Source organism: Typopeltis vanoorti, chromosome 16, assembly GCF_054136105.1.
Source record: "Typopeltis vanoorti isolate ZY-2024b chromosome 16, IOZ_Tvanoo_1.0, whole genome shotgun sequence".
NCBI classification, from domain to species: domain Eukaryota; kingdom Metazoa; phylum Arthropoda; class Arachnida; order Uropygi; family Thelyphonidae; genus Typopeltis; species Typopeltis vanoorti.
In genome coordinates this window covers 88,485,574-88,512,135 of record NC_143564.1, presented here as the reverse complement: position 1 = coordinate 88,512,135, position 26,562 = coordinate 88,485,574, and the positions used below count along the sequence as shown (strand labels likewise).

The 26,562-nt window shown below is 36.2% G+C and overlaps 1 protein-coding gene across 2 annotated transcripts in view; it reads left to right on the top strand.

Annotated features, from left to right (window-relative positions):
* Positions 1-26,562, top strand: part of IntS3 (integrator complex subunit 3) — a 598,644-nt gene that overhangs the window by 17,803 nt on the left and 554,279 nt on the right. Inside the window, exon 2 of one of the 2 annotated variants that reach the window (XM_090406090.1) lies at positions 7,422-7,468. The exons of the other annotated variant lie outside the window; for it this stretch is intronic. Within the exon in view, the coding sequence (XP_090262216.1) occupies positions 7,463-7,468 (6 nt within the window). The 5' untranslated portion in view covers positions 7,422-7,462. The remainder of the gene's footprint in view (positions 1-7,421; positions 7,469-26,562) is intronic. 2 annotated transcript variants of the gene reach the window in all.

Sequence of the window (26,562 nt, the reverse complement as noted above, 5' to 3'; positions counted from 1 at the left end):
CTAGATTGAAGAGAATCGGAGAAAGCCCATCACCCTGCTTCACACTGGTTTGTACTTGAAACAGGTCTGACAGGTCACCTTCTGCTTTCACTCTTGCTCTCGAACCAGATATGCACACCTGCACCATTTTTCGGAGTTTTCGAGGAATTCCCAGCTCTTCTAACACCTGCCATATTTTTTGGGCATATTATTGAGTCATAGGCTTTTGAAAAGTCTATGAAAATATTATGAACTTCCCGGTTATATTCCCAGCACTTTTCAAAAACTTGGCATGGTGTAAAGAGTTGGTTTATTGTAGAACGGTTCCTCCTGAAGCCCGTCTGGTAGTCACCAAGGCACTCTTCTGCATATGGTGTGAGGCGCATTAGCACGATGTTAGGCAGCATCTTGTAGCCAGTTGACAGCGGTGAGATGCCCCTATAGTTGTCGCATTGAGCCTTATCTCCTTTCTAATATACTGGGGTGATCAGCGACTCCTTCCACTTGTCCGGCAGCCATTCTTCTTGTCAGATCATCAAGATGAGCTGGTGCAGCTGCTCCAGCAGGATGTCCCCACCATTCTTCAGGAGCTCCACCGGTATGCAGTCCACTCCTGGAGCTTTATTATTTTTCAGCATGCAGATAGCATGAGTAATCTCACTAAATGTCAGCTCTTCAATAAATGGTTCAGCAGCTTGATAAGGAATATAATCCTTCGATATCGACGTTCCAGCATTGACATTCAGCAAGTTCGCAAAATATCTATGCCACCGAGCGAGAGTATCTTTTGAGTTTGTTAATAGATTTCCACTCTCATCTCTTATGGTTGCTGCTTGTGCCTAGGCACCTCGCATGGCTTTAATCTTCCGGTACATCTTCTGTCTCCATTATTCGTCACCCTATTGCTCTCTATACTAGCCACTTTCTCATTAAGATACTTCTGCTTTTCCCTGCATAGACATGTATTCACCACTCTTCTCACCCTCACATATGCCGCGTTCTTCCTGCTATCTACTAGGTAGTTCAATAGCACTTCCCTTCGTTTCGCTACAGCTTCTTCATACTCTATTAAACCATGCTTTTCTCCTCCTCTTTCTCCTTCTCGAGGCAGCTAACGCGACCATATTTTTGATAGTGTCCCACATCCCATCTGGATCATCCTTTTCCTCCTGTAATGCTCCAAAACGATTCTGCAACTCTAACTGGAAAGCCCGCTTGCCTTCTGCTGTTTTCATTTTGTCCAGGTCCTGTGCCGATCGTATGGTAGGGCACGTGGGCTTCTGATCCGCAATTCTATGCCTGAAATTGTAGGCTACCAGATAATGGTCACTATCTCCATCTGCTCCTCTGAAACTTCTCACATCCAAGATGGAGCTGTGGTGACGTTGATACACTAGTACATGGTCTATTTGGTTAGCTGTTCTACTGTCCGGCAATCTCCAGGTCTGCTTGTGGACGTCTTTATGCACAAACATAGTGTTCTTTACAACGCATCCCGTAGCAGCAGCAAAACTCGCAAGTTGGATTCCGTTATCATTGCACTCCTCATGTAGGCTCTCACTACCCACGAAAGGGCACCACACACGCTCTCCCTAGCTTCGTGTTGAAATCTCCCACTACTAGCTTGACATCATAGGACGGTAGCTTAGCAAGTACGTTGAAGCACTTTGTAGAAACAATCTTTAGCTTCCTCCAAGTTCTCTTCAGTAGGCGCATAACAGTTCACAATAGACACATTTTGAAAACGTCCCTTAACTCTAATAGTACACAGCCGATTGCTCACAGGTTTAAAATCTAAAATATTACATAAAAATTTATCACTAACTAAAAATGCAGTTCCGAGTACTTTTCGTCCTCTGTCGTCACCACTATAGTATAGCGTGTACCCCTGATTGCGGGTTGAGCCATGTCCTGGCCATCGCGCCTCTTGTACAGCACAAAGTCCAATTTTATGCTGTCGTAAGACATTCGTCACATTAAAAAGCGCTCCATCTTTCACCAAACTACGTATATTCCAGGTCCCAAATCGATTAATAATCATCGTCGCAAAGGCGTTCGAATTGCGAGGCTTCTGTGGTGCTTGTTTCGTAACCAGTAAGGTTTTTACAGAAGGGGTGGTTGGCCCCTTGCTAACCCTCCCCTTATATTAGGATTCCTTAACTAAATTGAGCAGCATAGTACTAGCGACAAGCAGTTGCATACAACGTACACACACTTAAAGTACTGTAATAAGCTTCTACTCAAATTAGGCTTAGTTGCTCGCACATTCTCTACCATTACAGTTTCATAAAGTATACTCACTAAAAACCAATAGACAATTTACACAAACCTATATGCAATGTGCTCAACCTAAACATCATAATTTTAAAAGAAATACTCCTCAACAAAAAATTTCAGTAAATGCGTAAACAACTTTATACAGCTAAATCAACCACCAGCCACACGTCACAGTGCCACCTGAGTAATCTTATTCTTATCTAACCATTCTTGAATTATCTTTTTGACCAATTTTTCCTGTACTTTTGCAACCATTCCTGAGATACTGATTGGTCTATAATTTGCTACTGCAGTCTTAGAACCTCCCTTATGCAACGGAATTATTTTGTCCTGTTTCTACTCCCTTGGAACTCTACCAGAACTGAGACTTAAAAGTGCCTAGTCAGGCATTGCCAGTTCCCTTGTACATTCCTGCAGAATGTGAGCTGATATCACATTTGATTCCACAGCTGTGATTTCATTGAGATTCTGTAAATCCTAAGAATTCCCAATTCATGTACCTCTGTTCCCACATTAGTCTCCATCATATACGTCACAGCATTAACCTCACTTGGATGATATATCCTTGCAAAGTGGTCACTCAGTCTGTTTCTGTCACCTTGTGATGATTAGCATTCAGTAAGGTTATTCTCTATTACTTACCATGCAACGAAAGAACTCTTTGGATTTTATTTGGTCTTCTTGGCTAGTTTCTTTTTGTAATCTGATTTTGCTTTCCTTACCATGCTGGTCACCTTTCTTGACTGACCCCTTGTACTGTTCCTTAGTTTGCTAGTTACTTTTCACTTTATATACACTTTGCAGCATTTTCTTTTTTCTGTAGCTCATGCATAATGATATTCCTCATCCATCTAACTTCTACCTGATTAACTTTCCTTATCTTAGGTGTCCAGTTTAATATTGCTTCTTCAAGATACCCCTTAACTATTACCCATGCACTAGCAACATCCTTCCCTTGCAGATTAAAAAATTAAGTATTGATTAAAAATTAATCATTAAATATTGATTAAGTCTATGGTTCCCAAACTTTTTCGGTTTATGGTGCCCTTAGTGTTTCAGGATTTTTCCACAGCACTCAAAGTCAGAACATAGGCCTACCTAACAAAAGCGAAACAGTTAGTGGTTTGTACAGTGTCCGTTAGATGTCCTTATCATTGCATCAATACATCAATGGCCTGATCTTAAAACCACATGGGCTATGTGTCATTACTGTGAAAATATTGGAATATTTTGCAGTGCTCCAGGGCACCATGTCACACAGTTTGGGAACCACTGGATTAAGTATTGATTTAAAAAAAAGTTCATTTTCTGTTAGGAAAAGTAGATGGAAAAAGTATCTTTGAGGCTGGAACTGAGACTGGATATATTTTTGAAGTGAATCTGAAGATTTTGAGAGATTTTCATTTTTCTGCACATAACCTATTTCTCTTTTGCTTAATATTTTATGCTTGTTAAAGATAAGTTGAAATGGGGAGGGTCACTGAATGGACAGTAATAGACTCTTTATTAAGCTGTTACACACGTGGAGAATTATATCCTACTCCTCTGTTAATTTTGACTTGGATATTTCCTAGAGGAACACCTGGTGGAGTAGTGGCATTAAGATTGTTTGCTGACTATGGAACCCTTGCAATTTAGTTTAGTGCCTAGATACTATCTAGTCACTGATTAATAGCTTTAATGGAACATGTGCACTAGACATATTAAAGTAAGTTTCATGGCATACACATATAACAAAAAATTATATAGAATTTATTCAAAATCTCCAATATATTTCATTTAACGTTACAAGACATTGTCAGGGAGATAGACTGTTAACTATATTCAAAAGATGAATCAAATAATGAGTCATAAATCATGTGTATATCAGCTCATGTCTTGTCACAGCTGAAGTATATGATATTATACTATTAGAGTTCAAAGGACGAAAGTAGTAAGTTGTAGATTAGAAGAAAAAAGTTATTAATTAAAAAAAAAAACCTTATGAACAATTAATAATTATTACTTCCCAAAACTTGGATATTGGCATGCAGTGTAATTGGATCAGGTTTGGACAGTTTCTTAGCATTTCGAGGTAATTGAATTGGAACTTGCTGTAGTGAAGAAGTTTGTCTAGTTCAAAAGAGCTCTGTGCCTAGTGTCAGTAGCATGAGAAACAAGGCCAGTCTTGTCAGATTCCAAAAATATAATATAGTCTTGATGTTCTTCATTTCTAATTAAGACAGAACAGCGAGTCTGTCCAAAATAGAAAAGATAACATGAGTAGGGTGCTTGATGGGAAGGAAAGAGGTGATAAGGTGTCCTTTGTTGATGGTAGAATTTAAGACAGTTTCTGAGCTGGTTTGAAGAAAGCATATAGATTGAATTTACAAAGAACTGAACCTGAACCAGTCAGGCTGTATGCCAATATCCAAATTTGGGAAGTAATCACTATTAATTGTGCATAAGTTTCTTCTTTATTATTTTAATTAATAATAATTTTTTTTTTCCTTTCTAATCTATGCAACTTATTGCAATTCTTCCTTTGAACTCTAATAGTGTGATATCATATACTTCAGCTGCAACCAAGACGTGCTAATATACGCATGATTTATGACTTATTATTTGATTCATCTTTTGAATTGTAGTTTATTTGACAGGGTTTTTCCCCCTACATTTGACAGGGTGCCACATGATAAGCTGATATTTAAGTTGCAGCACATGGGTCTAGATGTCAGATTGGTCAACTGGATTCAGGATTGGCTGACTGATAGGTATCAGAGAGTTGTGTATGGTGGAGCAGTTTCAAGGAAGCAGAGGGTTACAAGTGGGGTTCCACAGGGCTCAGTACTAGGACCTATATGGCTTAACCTTTATATCAATGACATTGCAAGGGGATATTCAGTTGTTGCGGATGATGCAAAGCTGGGAAGGATTATTAGTAATAGTGTAGATGTGGTAGCCCTGCAAGAGGATTTGAATAAGCTAGATAGATGGGCAAATGAATGGGGGTGTCAGTTTCACGCAGCAAAGTGTAAGGTCTTGAGGTTTGGGAAACATTGATGGGATGCTGTATACTCTATGGGAGGAGTTATACTGGAGGAAGTAGGGGAGACAAGAGATCTGGGGTTGATGATTGATAGAAACCTGAAGTTTAGGGGACATATTGCAAAGGTGGTGAAGGTAACACAGAGGATTGCTGCAATTATGAGAAGGACACTGACCTGCAGAGATAAGAGGGTATTCATTCCGTTGTATAAGTCTCTGATCACACCACACTTGGACTATTGTTCTCAGATTTGGTCCCCAGGATTTGAAGGGGATAAATTAACCGTGGAAAAGATACAAAGACGGTTTCAGGACTGTACAAGGATAGTTATGAGGATCGGCTGAGGGAATGTGGACTACAGAGTTTGGTGGATAGAAGAAGGAGAGGTGATATGATTGAGGCTTTTAAACTATTGAGAGGTGGTTACAGGGTTGACACTTGGAAGTTCTTTCGCTTGGTTGAACAGCGGGAAGGAGTGATGACAAGAGGCCATCCCTGGAAGTTACGAAAGGAAACTGTGAGCAAGAAGGTGAGGAGTGGTTTCTTTGCGTGGAGGGTGGTTGAACCGTGGAATGCATTGCCTGATGGATGGTGAGAGCGAGAATGGTCATTGAGTTTAAGGAGTGGTATGATAGACTTTGTGTTTTTTAGGGGGGGACCTCCCTCGATGAGTCTTGACAGACTATATGTTCTTAGGAAGGACCTCCCACAATGAGTCTTTTGACTCCATGGAGGCCTGGATAATAATAATAATTATGGCCTATCTCCCTGACATGTCTATGTAATGTTGGATGAAATATATTGTAGTTTTTGAATAAATTCTATATAATTTTTTGTTACACATGTAAGCTGTGAAACTTACTTTAATATATCTGGTCACTTGTCTTCAGAAATTCTCTTTAAAGTTGTATATTTTGAAAAGAACAGTTCTTGTCTAGAAGAAGAAATGGTGTCTCCATGATGTCTGATTTAATTCAGAAACCATCACTTATATTGCATTCCAGAAGAAATGTGGTTACAAAACCAAAGTCAGCACTGGAGATCAAATATAGAGTTTGGGTCTCTTCAAGCCTCCAGTAAGCAAAGTAATATTATACTGTGTAGAAACGTCTCTTTCTTATTATCATGGAGACTTGCCCTTCACTTTGAGGGATGCATATACTATGCCCATGCCTATGTCAGTTAACTTAGTCATGGGCATAGTATATGCCCATGTCAGTTCAATGGTTTTATTACTGTTGGCTGTAGCAAACATTTAGGTCTGCTAATAGGCTTATTAGAATGAAGGTGTAAGTAGAGGATTTGGTTGCTGTAGACTAACTGGATTTTAATTAAGTTTGGCATACACCACATTATGGTAACCTGAACATCATTAGTTTATCAGTAATTAAAATTTTTGAGTTTTAGTCCTGGACTCTGCAGTCATACACTCTGCATATCTCAAGGATATCCTCAGCTTCCTATTACGTTTATGGATAACCCATCCATGCATGATTAGCCAACTTATAATTTACTAGTACCATGGATACTGACTAATGTTTAGAGAGTGCTACAATAGTATACATTTGTGTAATAGTGAATATTTAGTTCCTCCTCCCCATTCTCCTGAATTGGCAAGTAATTCATTATTGATGTCTTCTTATTTCATACAGTGGATGCATGGTGTTGGTATGGATTATGAAGGTGATATTTATATTTAGTATGTGACTACTTAATGTAAAATTTTTCAACATTTTGCATCATCTACTGATAAGTTATTTATTCTGATGAATCCAGCTGTAATTTTTCTTCATTAAGTCTTAATGAGTGATGAACACCTAACATGAAGACAATGATCAGTCAACAGATTACTAATCTGTAAATAGATCAAGCATTGCATCTTCTTTTATGCTTTTTATGCTTTACTTTTTCCAGATTGATTAGACAGACTAATCTAAAATGCTCTTCAAGAGTAACATTTCATTATAACATTATGATTGCTTACTCTGTTAACTATGTTTTACTAACCTTTGTAAATTTTATGACTGTGTTTTTAAAATTGCTTTATCTTTTGAACAAAAAAAAGTTATGTTTACCTTTCTTGTAGTTTCATTAGATGCTAAGATACACTAATAGAAAGTTTTATTGCATTTTTCAGGGGGTTGTTTTCCCAGAAGCAGCCCTCCAGTCATAAAACTTATGAAGGTTAGTGTTTGTACAACATATTTTAGTTATTTTAAGAGTGTATAATTAATAACAGGTATTTGGAAAGTAAGGGTGGGGAATCAACACCAGAAGTTCAAATAATTAAATAAGATCTATCATTAGGTCCTCTTTGAAATGCTTATGATTACATTCTACTAACTGATAAGATGCAGTCATAAACGATAAGTGATATTTCTGCATTCTGTAGATCTTTTATAATCCAAAGTAGTACTACAAATTCACTGTTTTTTGCCTTATGCTTGTAGACAAGGCAGAAACAGAACAGCTGTGAGATATTGGTTGGATTGTGTGAGAGATATTATCACTTAACCAAATTGCCCTTCTCCTTTTGATATCATTGGAATTTGTATTAGAGTTAGTTTCTGTTTAAATGAGTATTGTCTTGAGCATAAAAGCATAAGTTTTTTTTTTTTTTTTGAATGCTATAGATGTGATATTTATTCTTCTTGTTAAGTTTTGGTATTGATTTTGGGAAACCAATCTCTTCCATGTGACTTAGTGGTACTGCCAGACAGACAAATTATACTTGTGCATTTTCTGGGTTTGTTATTATTGTTAACATCTGACCTCCATGGAGTCAGAGAGACTCATCATGGTAGGTACATACTATTACATACAAAGCTCACCCAATCATGCCTTAAACTGATTCGCTGTGTCTCTGTTAACAACACACTCAAACAGTGCATTCACAACTCCTTATACAGTTTCCAGGGATGGCCTCGTGTTTTATCCCCTCACTCAATTTTATGAAAAATCTCTTCCATGTCAACCTGATAACAACCCCTGACTAACTTATATGTCTCAATCATATCCCTCCCCTTCTCCTATTCACAAGGCTTTACAATTTATATTCTCTTAATCTGTCTTCATACTTCATATTCCAAAGACCACTGACCATCCCTTTGCAAATCTTCTCTGGACCCTTTCTGACATATCTTTGTCACCATTCCTCAGCAAGGAATGCTGAGGAATGTATTTCTGCAAGCTCTCTGGTCAACTTATGAAACTTGCATAGTTTCTACATTCAGCTTTGAAATCATCATCATCATGTATATCAAGGATTTAGACCTAGCGTGGCCTGTTCCGGCCTTAGAAGTCATCGTTTAAGAGGACGTCCTGGTTTTCTTTTCCCTAATGTCTTGTACTTTAAGACTTGTTTTGGTAATCTTTCTGTTTTCATTCTTTGAACGTGTTCCATCCATTTATGTTTATATTTTTTAATTTTTTCTGTTACCGATTCTTGGTTTAATTCTTTCATACTTTGAAATAATGCTGGATCTAATATCCACTTTGCTTATATAATTTTGCATCGCTGAACTGAAGCCTTTTGGCTCTTTATTTTAGTAATTACTTTTTTGCACTGACTGAGAGTTCACTTACAAAAAATGCATTTCTCTGGCATTTCAAGTTCCTTAGTACTGCACAAAAGTGTTTACTCTTTTAAGGTTTCTGCCTGATCTCTGAAGAGAACCAACCAGTTTGAAACAGCTGTCAGGTGAGTGAAACCTTATCAAAATGGACTAATACAAGGCAAATATATATATATATGTTTGGGCAGTTCCTATGTCTTTTAAGTAGTTCACACTAAGGCAACTCGGGGATGCCGAGGAATGTATTCCTGCAAGCTCTCTAGTCAACTTATGAAACTCTCATAGTTTCTACATTTGACTTTTAAATAATGCTAGATCTAATATCCACTTTGCTTATGTAATTGCTTTGTGCTCTTGATAGCATTGTTCTCGTGAATATTTTCTACCACTGTTCTGCTACTGCATTCATTTAACAGCAGTTATTCTTGACTAACATGATTATTCTTTTTTAGTCATTAGTCTAAATATCCAGAATATCATTAGTTTGTTTTCCTATCATTTTTATCATATCTGATTCCCTTTCATATATTTTTTCCTTCATATCTAAGTTTTTCAATTGCTTGCTTCCAGAACATTTTGCCATCCTCCTTATATTTATCTTCTATTTTTTTATCAAAGTCTTCCCATGACTTTTTTCTAATTTTATAGCTTAAGTGTACTCTAACCCATCTCTCAAATTTGGAAGTGAAACTTGGATTCTAAAACAGAGAAACAGACAGTTGATTGGAAGCCACACAGATGAAGTTTCTAAGACCTCTCCTGGTTAGACTAGATTAGATAAAAAGAAAAACTCAGAAATAAGAGAACGATTAAATACGAAAAACATCATACAAGAAATAGAAGAATATCAGCAAAATTGTCTACACCACATAGAAAGGATGAATAACAATAGGATTCTCAAATTAGCATGTAAATATAAATCTACAGGAAGAAGAGACTGTACGTGTCCAAGACTCAGATGGAAAGACCAACTTCATCTGCAGAGCAGGAACAGGATAAAAAAGCCTATACCTGAATTACTCAGATGACAATGTGTACTTTTATTCTCTGTATTCTATTATGGCATCTGCTGTCTTTCTTGCTAAGAACTTTTTCAGTGTTTTCTCCCCTTCTAGGATTGACTGTTTAACTTCTTACATTCACCATAGTGTTTTGATTTTTGTTTCTATGCATATAACTTCACAACATGCCCTCCTAGCTGAATCAGTCTGCTTTCTTCATAATTTGCCACTGAGAATCCAATGTTTAGTTCATGTTTTCTAACTTGGATTTTTTTCTTGAATAATATTTGTATAGCCGAATCTACAGTTCACCTGTAAAAGTTCTTCTCTCTTCAACCTAATGGCTGGTGGATGTGGCTGCTACATTTTACTAGGGAATAATAATAGAACAAGCTAGTTTCATATTGCTTTCTTTGCCAATAAGTATTTTTTGTTTGTAGATGTGTGTTCATGTGGCTGGTTTGTGTGTTTCGAGGGACCAAAAGCCTGAATTTCTGGGAGAAAAAAAAAAATCCTCCATTTCTTTGTGACACCATCTAATTCATCTTTCATCGAAAAGCCTTATAAAGGTTCTTTGCCTCATAGATGGGATTCAAACTTTCCAGCAAAATTAACTAAGCTACATACTAAGCTATTCCCTGTAAAAGCTGCTCGAGTTCAATTCTTTTTCAATATGATATTCAATTTTAATTGCATAAGCCTAAGTGAAGATCACTTTCAATTTAAAATGGCTTATATACTTTTGTATACAGAACCAATGATAATATAGTCGATAAGTTTTTTTTTGTCTTATAATCATGAATTTGTGAACATTACGTTGAAACATGATATTAGTGATGATTAGTTAACATCCTGAAGTCACTTATCAATATTATTAGCTTTGCCATTTTCTTGAAAATTTTCCAAAACATTTTCTAATTTTTTTCTACATTTCTTAGGATTCATTTCCTATCCTACTGTTAAGATAGGATAGGAAACCCTGCCCAACTGCCTACTCTAATGACTTGAAACATTACTCCACTTCTTCCTTATTAGAACCATTGTGGAATTAGGATTAAATAAAAATAAGCTTTGTTGTCCAATTTTCCGTTTCAAAATTTGCTCAGAGAAGTCTACTTGAAATGGGAAATTGGACAACAATTTTTGGTTGTTGTCCAAATTTAGGGTTTTTTTTCACCTAGAAACTCGGATTTTTTGTCCTTCAGAACAGGCAAACCAGCCCCGTGAACACACACATATTACAGTCATGAATATTGCGCTTAGGGAATGCAGCAAGGAGTGACGAACCGGCCACATTAAATTCATTGTAAACCTCTCATTAGGGGACTCTACTCTTCCTAAAGGGATGGATGAGATGAATCAATCAGTACTTATTATTTAGGAAAATATCACTTCTTTTAGTCTTGTCTCTCAATTATGTCCATGTGTACTTGTCTTGGTCTTCTGCAGTTTGACTTCTTTTCCATTGATACCTGTTATTAAATGGTAGTAGTGTCTCTCTTTGATTCTGCTAATGTTGAGTTTTTGTTTTTCATTGATTGACTTTTCACTGTTCACCTTGGTTCCCTGTCAAAAACAGCAGGGATTTTGTTTAACCAGGCTGTATCTCAGCCACCATGAATGAAATTTCATGTTTTATGGTCATGTTTGTTTTAGTTGGCAATGTTCCAAATTTCCAGCCCATTTTCATTTGTTCAGTGTCCACTCAGTACCTCAATTACATACTAATGAAGCACTGCATCATATGAATCTGAGGATTTGACATTAGGTCAGAAGCTCTAGTTGATTCTCTGCTTTCCTTAAAGGTTATGTAGAGGTCTCTTTGTTATCTAGCTTTGACTCTTAATCAACCCTAACTTTATGAATTAAGTAGGAATATGTGATTGTTTGCTGCCTGACAAATAGATGGTTGTTGAGGTTTTTGTTCAGAGCAGTGCTGATTTTTGTATTTCATTTAATGTCTGTGTATATAAAAAATCACTACATAAATTTACAGTGGTGATTCTGTGACTACCAAATTTTGCATACATTTTCCCTTTTAGCCAGAGAAAGATTAGGCTGTGTTTGGATGCTAAATTTTTTCCCTGGTATTTCTTACATACAGGGTGTTCGGGATAAATTTGACATATTTATAATTAATTATATTTTTCCGTAAGTTACATGTATTAACACACACTTCTCTTCATTTAAAAGTTTGGACCCTTCTTCATTCATATACAAGATGTCAGAAAAGATGGATAGCTGGAACCCACCTGAATCATGGAAGAGAATAACTTGTATCATGATGATTCGTGCCCGCCATCAAAATAAGGATATTACGACTGCTGCCCAATGCTCCCTGAATACAGTAAAAACAATCAGGCATGAACTAGAGACTTGCAATGGTGACTACGAGGATGTAGCAAGAAGAAAGATCCCTAGCAGACGATCTGATTGCGTTCGTACAGCAGAATTCCTCGCAAATCTGCAGGAACAGGTGTTGAAGAACCCTGGCATTGGAATTCGGGCTTTGTTCGTGGAGTTGCTAACTGTAGTCAAGCCCTGGATAACAAGGGTAGCCAATGGTAGGCCGTATGTATGGCAGCAGGATTCGGCCCCTTGCCACACCTCTGGGAAAAGTCAAAAATGGTTGTCTGAAAATTTCTACGACTTCACCAGTCCAAATGTTTGGCCTCCAAACTCCCCAGACCTTAACCCCATGGATTATTTTGTATGGGGCGCAGTTGAAAAAGACACCAATCGCACTTCCAGTAATACAAAAGCCCAGTTAATGGATAAAATTAAAACAGTTTTTGCGGCCCTTCCCAGGGAGACTGTAGCATCAGCTTGTTCGAGGTTCCGAAGCAGAATTGAAGCTGTGATCGATGCTAATGGTGGTTATTTTGAGTAAATCTTGTTGATAGTATTGTAATTAACTCTGCCTGTAATGTTTTTTTGTCAATTCATTAAATTTAATAGATACAAAGAAGATTTTCTTTTTCCTTACGAAACTGTCAAATTTATCCCGAACACCCTGTATATTGGACTAATGTATTTATTAAGGTTTGGTTACCTAGTTTTCATTGTGATGTGGAAATATTGAAGAAGGTCCAGAGATTAGTGACTAAGCAATATTAGGACTCTGGACTTTTGGATATGGAGAGAGATTAAACGAATGTGAATTATAGAGTTTGTTGGATAGGAGGGAAAGAGGTAATATGATAGAGATATTTAAGTTAGTTAGGGATTATATCAGATTAATACAGAGGGAATTATAAAAGGAGTAGAAGTCGAAGGAAAGAATAAGAAACTATCCGTAAGGGTGTAGCAAAGAAGGATGTCAGTTGTTTTGGTTGCATATTACATATATAACCAAATATAAAGCTTTGATGCAACATATGGATTATTGTGTAGAGATATGGTAACATGGGTTTGAAAGGAGGCAGGGGAGACAATTGAAAATATGAAGTGGAAAGTTACTCTGATAATTGGATTATGGAATTGTACATATGAGGACAGATTAGGGAAAGGCAGTTCTCAAAGTTTAAGAAATAGATAGAGAAAGGGAATATGATAGAGTGCATACAAGATAATAAGGGAATCTTTACAAGTATAGACAAATAGGATTTTGTAACTTATGCATGGTGGAGGTAGAACTTAGGGTCATCCCTAGAAGCTGGCTATGAGCCCCTACTTTGATCAGTCCTTGGATTCCCTGGAAACACATTTACAATAATAATATAGTTGAATAATGGTTTATATTAGCACATATATAATTAATAAAGGGGGGGAAAGACAATTTTTAATACAACAGTTATACTAGTCAGATAGTTAAATTTTAATAACAGTTCATATATTAAACTAATAATTTAATTTGCCATTCCTGAATGCCTAGCATATTTTCTTCTCATCAGACAGACTGTAGGTAAGGATTGTAAATGCCTTCAGTTAGTAGATGAATTTCAGTGCTGCTGTGAGACTAGCACCCTACTTTATTAGTGGCATGCTGTAGCTTGAAAACAAAAAGCTCCATGTTGAGTCTCTAGAGCAGAGCCACCTGATTATCAAACTCTTAGTCCACTACATTACTTAATACTAATTTACTATAACGTAAAAATCATCTGAGCTGACATTTTCTGCAGCTTTCAGTAAGAACACAAATTTGGCATTGCATTTCTTTTTCAGTTATTAGATTAGACCCACATGTTAGAATCCATACTTGAGAAATAAAGTGCAAAAAAAAAAAAATTATATTAAACTGTCAGATTTGTTCAATAATAAGAATAATTTTGTTAAAGATCGGCAATACTGGATAATTTTTCTTCTCATATACAGTGGTATCTCATTAATCTGAAATAATAAAAAACTTGCTTGTACGGATTAGTGAATTTTCCCTCAAGAGACAACAATTTAATTCTGTAAATAAATGAAGTAACTGATAGAAAAAAAGCTACTGTACTGTAATGTAAAACTTAAAAAATAATATAATATACAAGTTTATTTTAGTAAAAAATTGTTTGTATGCACCTGTATTGTTGAAGATTCTGATTTAATAAAATTGCATAGTTCAGTACATAACTTAATTTGTGTAAAAATATCACTTTGTTGTACACAACACAAAAAAAAGTTTCATAAAATAACACACAAAAAAGTTTTTTTATTTCTTTGTAAAAAAGTCAGATTTTCTTTTGCTTCTTGGAAGCTAAACTTTTTTCAAATGCTTCTTCTTGGAGCTGCATTAGCAATAAAATTTTGTGGAATGTCGTATCATTCTTCTTAGCCCATTCCATACACATGTTAAAACTGTCAACTGCATCTTCATGTTTTACTTTTTTTTTCCTTTGAGTTCTTTATCATCAGCATCATCTTCTAATTCATTCTGTACCATCATATTTATAATTTCAGCATCTGATTTGTGATTCATGTTGACAATACAGTACATACTGTACAGTATAAAAAAGCAAATGTGAACACACAATAAATCATCAAAATAGGCCTACAGTATAACTGTACAATCGACAGTATGAAAAAAATACTGTACTGTAATAATCATAAAATAAATAATAATAGTTAAAATAATAATTATTAAATAAATAATATTTTTTAAAATAATAATTATTAAATAAATAATAATAGTACACAAAATAATAATAAATAAAACTTTTTTTTCTTTCAAACCGCAGTTCGGATTACTGGAGGGTTCAGACTAAGAGGTTTGGATTAGCGAGATATCGCTGTATATAATTCCCTACTTGTTTATGTAATGACACTTTGTCTTTGGCGGTTATTTATAATAATATCTCCCACAGTGGCTAATAATATTTGTTTGGATGTGGCCAGCATTCTGATAAAATCTAAACTTTTCAAGAACAACATTCCATCAAAAGAAACAGAAATCTTAAAAAACATATAGAACATATATAAAAATCTTATTATAACCGAATAGATAAGGATAATGGAACTGGCATATTGGATCAAACAGAATATTATAAGAAAATAATCTCCTGAAAGACACTTGCACTCAATTTGAGATCCTACAATCTGACTGGGAAAAAGTGTATAATGAAATTTTTTTTTTTTTTTTAAAGTTGCATTTTGGTCCAGTAGATATTAGCAAAAAATTAAAACCTTTTGTGTTTCTGAGGCACGAAAAGCTGCTGCTGAGGCAGTAAAGACAGCAAAGCAGAAGGCTTGGGAATCCTTTGGAGAAAAATTAGACTCGTCCTATGCAAATGCAAACAAAGTATTCTTCTGGCAGACCATCCACTGCCTTCGAGGGAGGAAATCGTGCACAGCAATTAAGGCCTCTGATGGTGCACTTTTAACAACCGAGAAGGATATCCTCCACAGATGGAGGGAATACTTTGAGAGCCTTCTTAACCCGGGTGGGCCTGAAGTTGTGGACATCCAAGAGGTACAGATCGGGGCGATGACTAGCTTCACAGCAGAAGAGGTCCATTTAGCAATAAAATTGCTAAAATCAGGCAAGGCTGTTGGTGATGATGAAATTTGGCCCAAAATGCTAAAAGCCTTAAAGTGAGACAGGGTTCTGTGACTGACTCGAGTGTGTCAGGCTGCTTGGATATCTGGGCGAGCACCAAAGCAATGGCAGACAGGCATAATAATACCATTCTTCAAAAAGGGAGAGCAGAGAGATTGCAGCAACTATCGTGGCATCTCTCTCTCTCTGCTCAGCCTGCCTGGGAAAGTATATGCTAGGTGCTTGGAAAGAAGGTCCAGGAGCATAGTTGAGTCAAAGTTCCAGAAAGAACAATGTGGCTTTCATCCTGGTAGAAGCACAACTGACCAAATCTTCACTTTAAGGCAAGTCTTTGAGAAATCTTGGGAATATGCCAAGAATGTCTACACATGATTTGTGGACTTGGAGAAGGCATATGACCAGGTTCCTCGGGATAAGCTTTGGCAAGTAGTACAGGAGTATGGAGTGGATGGCCAACTATTAGCTGCCATCAAGTCCCTGTATGAATGCCCAGAGTTTTGTGTCAGGGTAAACAGCACAAAGTCTGAACCTTTCACAGTCTCCACTGGACTCTGCCAAGGGTGTGTTCTGTCACTCTTCAAAAAGCAGATGACCTACTTCTGCTTAGCTCTTCCTCAGATGACCTCCAGCAGACCCTGGATAGGTTTGTAGCTGTTTGTGCAGAAGCCGGAATGAAGATCAGTGTGGCCAAAACTGAAACATTTGTGGTCCCAAGACAACCATCCCAGTGCACTCTATATATGTGGAGTCTCACTGAGGCAGGCGGAGAAGTTTAAATACCTTGGGTCCATAGTCACGAGTGATGGAAAGTGGGACATAGAGCTAGATACTCGGATTGGCTCAGCAAGCGCAATATTGTGGGCGCTTGGCCATTTGGTAGTATTGAAGCAAGAGTTAAGCCAAAGGGCAAAGCTGGCTGTCTTCAATACAGTCTATGTCCCCCATTCTCACCTATGCTCATGAGAGTTTGGTAATGACTGAAAGAATGTGGACATGAATCCAAGTGGCTGAAATGAGGTTCCTTCGAGGGGTTGTGGGGCTGACAAGACTCGATAGAGTCAGAAGCTCTGCAATTCAGGAAACCCTCAATACTCAACCGTTGCTTCTCCATGTTGAGAGATCACAGTTACGTTGGTACGGGTGCCTGGTCAAGGTGCCACAAGAGAGACTCCCCCAGGCAAGCCCTCTTTGCCAAGCCAGAGGGGAAGGCCACGTGAAAGGCCAAGGACTCGTTGGATAGATTATATCCCAAACCTTGGGTGGATATGTTTTGGAGATCCACCAGAACACCTGAGCTTGGTGCCTGAGGATCGTGACCATTGGAAGTTCCTCTTGCAGCTGCTGCCCCCACAACCCATTTAGGAAAGATGGGCCTTGAAGGTGAATGAATGAAAAAAGATTAAAACCTTATTGTTAAATCACCCCAGATATTTAAGACCCCAAAAACTAGTCTCTTAGAGATACCTATAGCAATTCTGTATAACATAGTTGTCTTTGTCTGTTTAATCTCATGTGAAGGAGTGAGTAGTCAGAGCATGGTCTGCTGGTCCTGACTTGCCATATGGATGATCATGAATGTAGTTATTATGCTCACTGGACATATGGAACCCCAATAATTCACAAATATAATATCTCTCCCCACCCATCCTATAGTTGATTCTATGCCATTAACTATAGATGGGGAAAAGATATTGTATTTTTTGAATTATTGGGGCTTCACCTACAAACTTGTCATTAGCAAAATCACATCCTTCCTCTCACAGGCCAGGCAACTCTCCCTCCTTTACTAAAAATTCTGTTCACTTTAAAACCTTAATAAAAAATTGTATTGTAAAGAATTTACATTCCGTGACCAGCTTTGATATGACTTCTTTATTTATTACTGTACTACTAACAAACTCTTGAACTTATTATTCCCCCCCCCCCATGATATATTTGAATTATTTAAATTTATCATACACTCATTTTATTTTTCATGGAAAGATAAAAATATACCAGCAGCTAGATGGGACTGCACTGAGTTCTTCTCCCCCACCTCTCCCGTCAGTTTCCATATGGAATAACCTGCTCGCCTGATTGGCTGAGTGGTTAGCATATCCACTCTCTCTAGGCTGTGGGTTCAGATTCCACCATGGGCATGGGTGTTTGTGATTGTATGTAAGAAATGAATTTCATTGCCCATTGTGAGACCACTGTCCCTCTTATTAGAGACCTTAAAATGCTTGAAAAAGTTCCATGTTGGTTGCTAGAGTTTCTGCATTATGGAAAAAATAAATAAATATTTAAAATTAATAAAAACAGAAAATAAATCCTCAGACCAAATACAGTACTGTTGTACTCTAGGTTTACAATCTTTAGTGGATGACAGTCACATAAAAACATCTTCATAAATGCTATATACAAACCAACAGGCTGACGAGACGTATTTGCTGTTTGGCCTAAAGATTACATTTTTGCTCATTTCTCTTCCTTTCCTTGCCACACTTGCTATACAACCACTAAATGATTCATTATCCTTTTCTGTTTATAGGAAACCTACATACACTGGAAAATAATAGTCACTCCACCATCCAATCTATATTGAAAGGTACTTGCACAAGCAGTCAAACCACATCCATTGCTACAGTAAGGCCAATGACAAACTCTTGCTTCAGGATTCAGTATCTTCAAGACAATTTATGCAATGGCTAAGACCCTGTAAAATAGACAAAAATGCAGTACAGGTATCCCTTGCTTAATGCAGGATTTAATTAATGCAGCGAAATTAATTGCGACAATCCCTTTATATACGTGGCAAGAGTTTTAATTAATGCACCTTTAAATTTACCACACAAAAACATCTGAGCCTCGAGGAGTGTTTCCTGACTGAGAGAAAGAAAGTCATGAGCATGATGACTGGTCTATTGAACATTAAGAGTGGGTGTATTACAAGCGCCAGTTGTTCTACTGTATTTACAAATTAGTAAATTTGTAAATACAGTAGTATTTACTATTTATTTAATTTCTTAGTAAATTTTACAGCCTGTTAATCATGTTAAAGAATAAGAGCAATCCCACAACTTGGCCATTAAGTGAAAAAAAGAGGAGGAAAGTAATTACTTTAGATACAAAATTTGATATAATTAAAAGATTTAAATGTGGTGCAAGTAAAAGTAAGATTGCAAGCGAATTTGTTTTTAACGAGTCTACAATATTGTCTATTTTATCCAAAGGTAATGAATATTGCGAGGAAGGTAAAGTTTCATCTACATCTGCAAGTATGCAATGCACATACAACCAAAGTGCAATAATGGTTGAAATGGAAGATCTGTTGATTATTTGGCTAGAAGACTGCAATCAAAAGAGAATTCCAATTATTATTATTACATAACACCTCCAGGGAGTCCAAAGACTCATCGAGGGAGGGCACCTACTCTACAGCTCTCTGTCTCCACCCACAGCAACTACTATTATCATCTACACCAATGCCATCTACCGCTCACCACCACCACTAGATTTTCACAGACAATGACAAACATCCATGCCCATATTGGGGGTTTGAATGCAGCCTTTTGGCTGGAGAGTGGATATGCTAACCACTCGGCCAACCAGGCTGGCAATTAGTTCCTATAATATTATGGCCAAAGCTCCAGGCCTCTTTTTCAAGACTTAAAGAGACTAAATATAATGAATGCAATTCAAAATTCACAGCTAGCAAAGGCTGGCTTGAAAATTTTAAATCTAGGACTGGACTAAAGAATGTGAAAACAGGTGAAGTTGCAAGTGCCAATGAAGATGCTGCATCTACATTTCCTGCTGAGTTGCAGAAAATTATCAAAGAAAATGATTATGATTACCACCAAATTTTCAATGTAGATGAAACTGGCCTCTATTGGAAAAAAATTCCATCTAGAACTTTTATATATATATATAAAAAAAGCAGCACAGCCTGGCTATAAAGTATTGAAAGATCACTTAACTGTTATGCTTGGAGGGAATGCTAATGGAGATTTTAAATTGAAGTCACTGCTTGTCTATCGAACTCAGAACCCAAGGGCTTTAAAAGGATGTAACAAGAACTTTTTTACCTGTAATTTGGTTGGCGAATCAGACGGCTTGGGTTACCCAAGCCTATTTGAAGATTGGTGTGTCTTATTTTTGTCTGGTAGTTGAAGCTTATTGCAAGAGAAATAACTTAGCTTTCAAAGCTCTTTTGCTTTTAGGTAATAACGCACCTGGTCATTCAAATTCTCTTAATGATCTGTGTAAGAATGCGAAAGTTTTATTTTTTCCACCAAATACGGCATCATTGCTACAACCCATGGACACGGGCGTCATTGCAACTTTTAAAGCCTATTTTCTTAAAAAGACATTCTCAAAGGCAGTAGAAACAACAACGGGAGAAAATGTAATTATGCCCCAAGAATTTTGGAAAAATTTTAGCTTTAAACACGCAATTGAAAACATTCATGACTCATGGGAGCAGGTGTCTTCTAGCTGTATGAGAGCTGTTTGGAAAAACTTTTTGCCAGAATGTGTGATAATGACTTAGGTGGCTTTCAAAATCCTGTGAACAACATGGTTGAAGAAATCATTGCAAATGGTGAAGACCTTGGTTTTGATGGAGTTGATGCAGAAGATGTTAAAGAATTATTGGATTCAAATTCAAAAGATTTTGGTGACAACAATCTTTTTGAAATTGAGCAACAATGTGCATATGAAGACAATGAACAAATGGAATGTGAAGATGAGGTTCCAAAGGAGATAACAATCAAAGAACTGGATGGAATATTTCAGAGTTTGGAATAGCTTAAGCAGAAAGTAATGGATATGGATGAATGCTTGTTTGCCGAGGTCTAGAGAGTCATTTTGCTTGTTATCGTAAAATATATGTTGATAAGAAAAAACTAAAACTGTTCAAATGACTCTTGATAACTTTTTTTTGATAAAAAATTGTAGTGACCAGTGTAGGTACAAGCATTTATTAAACATTTACTTTGCATTCATTTTTTATCTTTCCTAAAAGAGTACCATATGAAATGAATTATTAATATAGTAACCGATTAAAAAACATAATAATAGAAAACAATTTCATGGAAAGAGTCTCTTCATATACATATTTAGGTCATCTCATTGATCTAAACTGCGGAATCCAAAGGAAATAAATAGGAGAGTTCAACTTGCCTGGATTGCATTCAGAAAATTGAAAAGCATTTTTCAAAACAATGATGTCCCACTCTGTTTAAAAAGGAAGACATTTCACTAGTGTATACTTCCAGTCCCGGCAAATAAACTAACAACAATTCACAGAAAAATGAAGAGGTTGATGCTAGGCATCACATTAAATGATAAGAAGCGAAAAAACATCTGGATAAGAAGCCAGACTCATCACTAACATCATTCTTCACCATAAGCGATTAAAATAGAAATGGGCCGGGCATCTATCCAGAAGAGAAGATGAGCGATTTACCACCACACTAACGAACTGGATTCCAAATTTTGTTGAGGAAAATTGGTCAGCCATTGCCAAGAATAGAGAAAGGTGGAAAGAACTGGAGGAGACCTTCATCCAGCAGTGGACAGAAAATGGCTGAAAAGAAGAAAAGGTTATAAATATCAGCTTCACAACCTTTCAAACTACACATCCAGCTTTGTTTGTTTTCTAGCAAGTATCAGCCTCATCCTCTTGCACATTCTGGAGTGTGTAAAGAAGTTCTTTGTGCCTGCAGCCTTAGCCTACTTTGGATAGATTGGTAATTCTGTTAACATTGACAACTACATTTATGATCATCTATATAGCTAGGCAGGACTGGCACACCTTGCTTTGGATACTCTTTCGCACAGGGTTAAATGGAAGAAGACAGTTGTACTGCATAGAAGTCACTCTAGGTCTGAGTGAGTTAGGAATGGTAGACATTCCCTGGGCACTTTCTCACAGGATTAAATGGAAAAAGACATATGTACTGAATAGAAGTCATTATAGGTCTGAGTGACTATTTTTAGAATTCTCACCTGTTATGAAACACTCTCCTAACCTCAATAAGTATGGTTGCATTAATTTGCCAAGCTAAGATCTGGGTGATAGTCATTCTAAGCCCCACATTTATCTTAGCTTGATTTCTCTAAACTTAATTTTTTATCTGGCATTTAGAGAGTCTTTATAGGACATTAGTTTCTTTTCAGTAACAGTTTTTGTACTCTGAAGATGCTGATTTGAATTCCAGTAAAATATCAACTCAGATTATTTGTATTGTTCTGGTGTTTATACCATAGAATACTATTATTAATCATTCTCTGTGCGCCCTACCAATTTGTGTGATTTGTGCCTATTATCATCAAATTTTGTATGGCCTGATATATCATTAGGACAGCATCATGGGCTAAATTTTGATTCAAAATATATAATCCTCCCACCCCACAGTTTCGTTTCTTGTTCAGTAAAATAACATAAGGTGATGTCTTATAAAGGCGCCATCTAAAAGCCAGATATGAGGTCCTGCTCAAATGTTTGGGAAATTTGACTATAAAAACATATTAGTTACCCTAAATCTAGTTTCCACCATCTCCTTCGAAGTAGTCCCTTTAAGCTATACAGTAATCCCAGCAGCTTTTCTGTGATTCTTTACATCCCTGGAAGTCCTCAAGTGTGATTATGTTGAGCGCCTCCTGCAATTCTGCCTGGATCTCTTCACTTGTGTCAAAATGATGCCTCTTTCAGCCACAATTTCATCTTGGGGGAACAGAAAAAGTCACAAGGCAAGGGGCGAGGTCAGGCGAAAGAGGGAATGGCTGTTGTGTTTTTGAAAGCCAAGAATTGATCAGTGAGTCATAATGGAGAACCCAGTTGTTGTTCTTCCACTTGTCTGGACATTTGCACTGAATGCTTTCAGTAAGGAAATACCATGATTAGACATTAATTAAAATTATAATAATGGAATTAACTCATGTAAAATATTATTTATTACTAGAATTTTTGCCTGAAGGAACAGCAATGGGCAATCTTATTTTTCCGGCTATTGCCAACTTCTTTATGGAGCACTTTGAACAACGTATTTTTGACATAATTTCTCCTAGACCTACTCATTGGTTCAGATATGTAGATGACATTTTTGCTATCTGGAATGGCTCTTCTGATGAATTAGAACAGTTTCTCTCTAAATTAAATGCACTTCATCCAAGGATTCAGTTCAATTTTAATTTTTCGCCAACCAGATGATAACCCCATTTCTCAGTCTATAGAAAGAAGACCCATACAAGCCATTATATCCATGCTGAATCTCATCATGACCATAATAATCAAAAGGCAGGAACTATTAAAACACTGGTTCATTGGGCCCACTCCTTTTGTTCTTCAGAGGAACTATCACAGAAAGAATTGCAATATATTATTTCCTCTTTTTTATCTAATGGATATAAGAATTCCTTCATCAAAAGAGTTTTAGTAGTTTTATATATATCTTCCTCTTCAAATACAGAAGAAATAATGCGTATTCCTATCCCTTATGTGCAAGGCATTAGTGAACACATAGCAAAAGTTTTAAAACCACTAAATATTTTTCTTGCCTTTTGACCAATCAGAAAAATCTCCACCTTTCTCACTTCTCCAAAGGACAAGCTTCCACATCTCAGTTATCCTGGTGTCTACCAGATTCCTTGTTCTTGTGGATTATCTTATTTTGGACAAACAGGAAGATCTGCTTTTATTCGGCTAGAAGAACACCAGTCTTATATTTAATACCTTGAACTTGAACAGTCTGGACTTGCAGAGCATGCCGTCAACACTAGACATAGAGTTCATTGGAACAAGACAAGAGTCCTTCACAAAAGCCGGTTCCTCATGGAATGGCTTTATAAAGAAACGTGAAACTTTACTTCACTCTCGTAACTTAAACAGATCTACTGTTCTATGTTTATGTCCCTTGGTGGGAGATAGTACTTGATAAATCAGCTAATCTTTTCTAACTTTTTTAATTGTATATTTGTATATATATATAATTTATTTATTTATCTGGTTTTTTTTTTATAATAAGTTAGGAAATTTATTGACCTTTTTTAGTTATCTTACATTAGCTACTTAGGTGGCACCTTTTGGAATTGACAGTTATTTTTGATTAGCTTTATACATGTATTGAAGATTTCTGTGATACTCGACGAAAATTCTACTAATAAATAATATTTTATGTGAGTTAATTCCGTTATTATAATTTTAATTGCACTGAATGCTCTTTTTAGCCTCTTCAAAACCTCATAGTAAAACTTGCCATTGACAGTTTGACCAGGAGGGAGGAATTCCTTGCGGATAATGTCTTCCATGTTTAGGGAAAAAAAAGATCAGCATTGACTTTGACATGGCTCCAAATTTGATGTTTTATTTATTTATTTTTTTGGGCTGCAGCGAATTTGGTGATTTCCAAACACTTCCCTAAGCATTCGATTGATTTCTGCAGCCGTTTTTTTGAGATTGAAGCAAAATTTGATGCAAACTCTTTGCTTGTTAAAATCCACCATTTCAGTTGGAGAAGAAAATTGCTGAACTACTAAAACACTACATTACAAAAATACAAGTAACCCAAGAACACAACTCTTAGCTTGTCAGCTGAGTGCATACAATTCACAATGTGTACTGCTTTTCCCTTATAGCAGCAGAAGGAAGTATTACAAATAGTTTGTGTGTGCTATTTGAATTACCTGAACGTACCTTGTACAAAGTAAAATATTAATTCAGAGAAGTCAAGCTAAGCTAAATGTGTGTCTTAGAATGACCGTCACCCAAATGTTAGCTTCGCAAATGAATGCTGCTGTTCTTTACAAAAATGGATCCTAGGTAATCAAACTTGCTGACCTCCTCAATTCTTTCTCCATTAAGTTATATTTGTTTATCATGTGGTTCCCTGTCTGTATTTCTCTTGAGAACTATAATAATCTTTGTATTGCTAGGATTAAGTTGAAGCCCTCTGTTCTTACTGATCTCATTAACTTTGTTAAGGATCTGTCCTTTTCATTATATATAAAGGAGTAATGTATCATCAGCATAACCTCAGATTACTGATTCATCTGTTTATTACCTATCTTTTAAAAATAGTCACTCACACATACAGGTTAGTCAGAAACATTTTTTCTCACTACATAGAGGATGTTATATTGATTATTATATAATGCTATATATATATATATTTTTTTTTTTTTTTTTTTATTATTTATTTTTTATGTGGTTCTTACTACAATGAAATGTTTTTTGAAAACCTATAGTACATTAGTACTGTGGATAGGCCAAGTATCTTTTTTTTTTTTGCTACTTTTTATTGATTATATATATATATATATATATATATATATATATATATATATATATATATATATATATATATATATATATATATATATATATGTGTGTGTGTGTGTGTGTGGCGATCAGATTTTACTCGGTTGTTATACATTTGAAAAAAATAGATTTAATGACTCCAAGACCGAGATAACATATAAAGATTTTAATGATAAATATTACTAGTTTCGGCATATAGCAACCTTCTTCAGGTATTTATAAAGGAAAGGAATACTAATAAACATTGAATTATTTAAACAAACTGGAAATTACAGGTACAAATTGCCTCACATAATCGATACATAAAAACGTTGTATTTTTCAAGTTGTTCCAACTGGCGTGCCATTGTTTGTTGCAACTGTGCGTGCAAGTTCACGTGAACGCCAATATTGAATAACTGCAGCATGGCTATCTGGGATGTTATAACTTAAATTATTATTTAAGCGGACCGGGTTCAGTAGGATTTCCCTTGATTCTACGATTTTCCTTTCAAACTCATCTTCACAGCGAAAAATATTTTCTGATCTATTCCAGCATACAGAGTGGCTTTGTTGGTCATCATTAGGATTATTTGAAAAAAGAACATGACTGGATAACGCAGTTGCATGAGATCTTTTGTATGAGATGTCTCTCTTATGCTCTTCTATGCGTTGTTCAATAGATTTGTTAGTTTGACCAAAGTATGGGATATTGCAATCACACCACAATTTATATACTCCAGGGTACTTAAGGTTGTGATGAGTAGGTTTTGGATGGCTGATTAGAGAGTGGATTTTTGGAAGTGTGGTGAAGAAGGTCCTGATATTATATTTTTTAAGGACTTTAGCTATTTTCTTAGAGACTGTGCTAATGTATGGAATGGAGATGCTACCTTTAAAATTAATAGTCTCTGTTGTGCACTGCTTAGGAGGGTTCAGAAGAAATTTCTTAATTGTTTTTTCAGAGTATCCATTTTGTTTAAAAATAAGAGTGAGGTGATTCATTTCTTTTTGTAGTTCATCTTGTTCATTTAAGAGAGAACGTGCTCTGTGTCCTAAGGTAGATATAATTCCAAGTTTTTGTGGTGGAAACTGATGAGAAAGATTATGCAGATATCTATTGGTATGCGTAGGTTTTCTGTACATAGAGATTTTTAATCTTTCAGAGCATCGTGTAAGCATAACATCCAAAAAAGGTAAAGAGTTATTATTTTCTATATCAGCAGTAAATTTTATATTAGGATGTTGGATGTTTAGATGATGAAGAAAATCTGTGAGAGCTGTGTGCCCGTGATTCCAAATAATGAATATATCATCAACATATCTTTTCCAAACTTTTGGTTTAAATGAGAAGGAAGATATGGCTTTCTTTTCAAAGTCTTCAAGGAAGATGTTAGCTAGCACTGGGGACAAAGGGTTGCCCATTGCCAGGCCTTGTTTTTG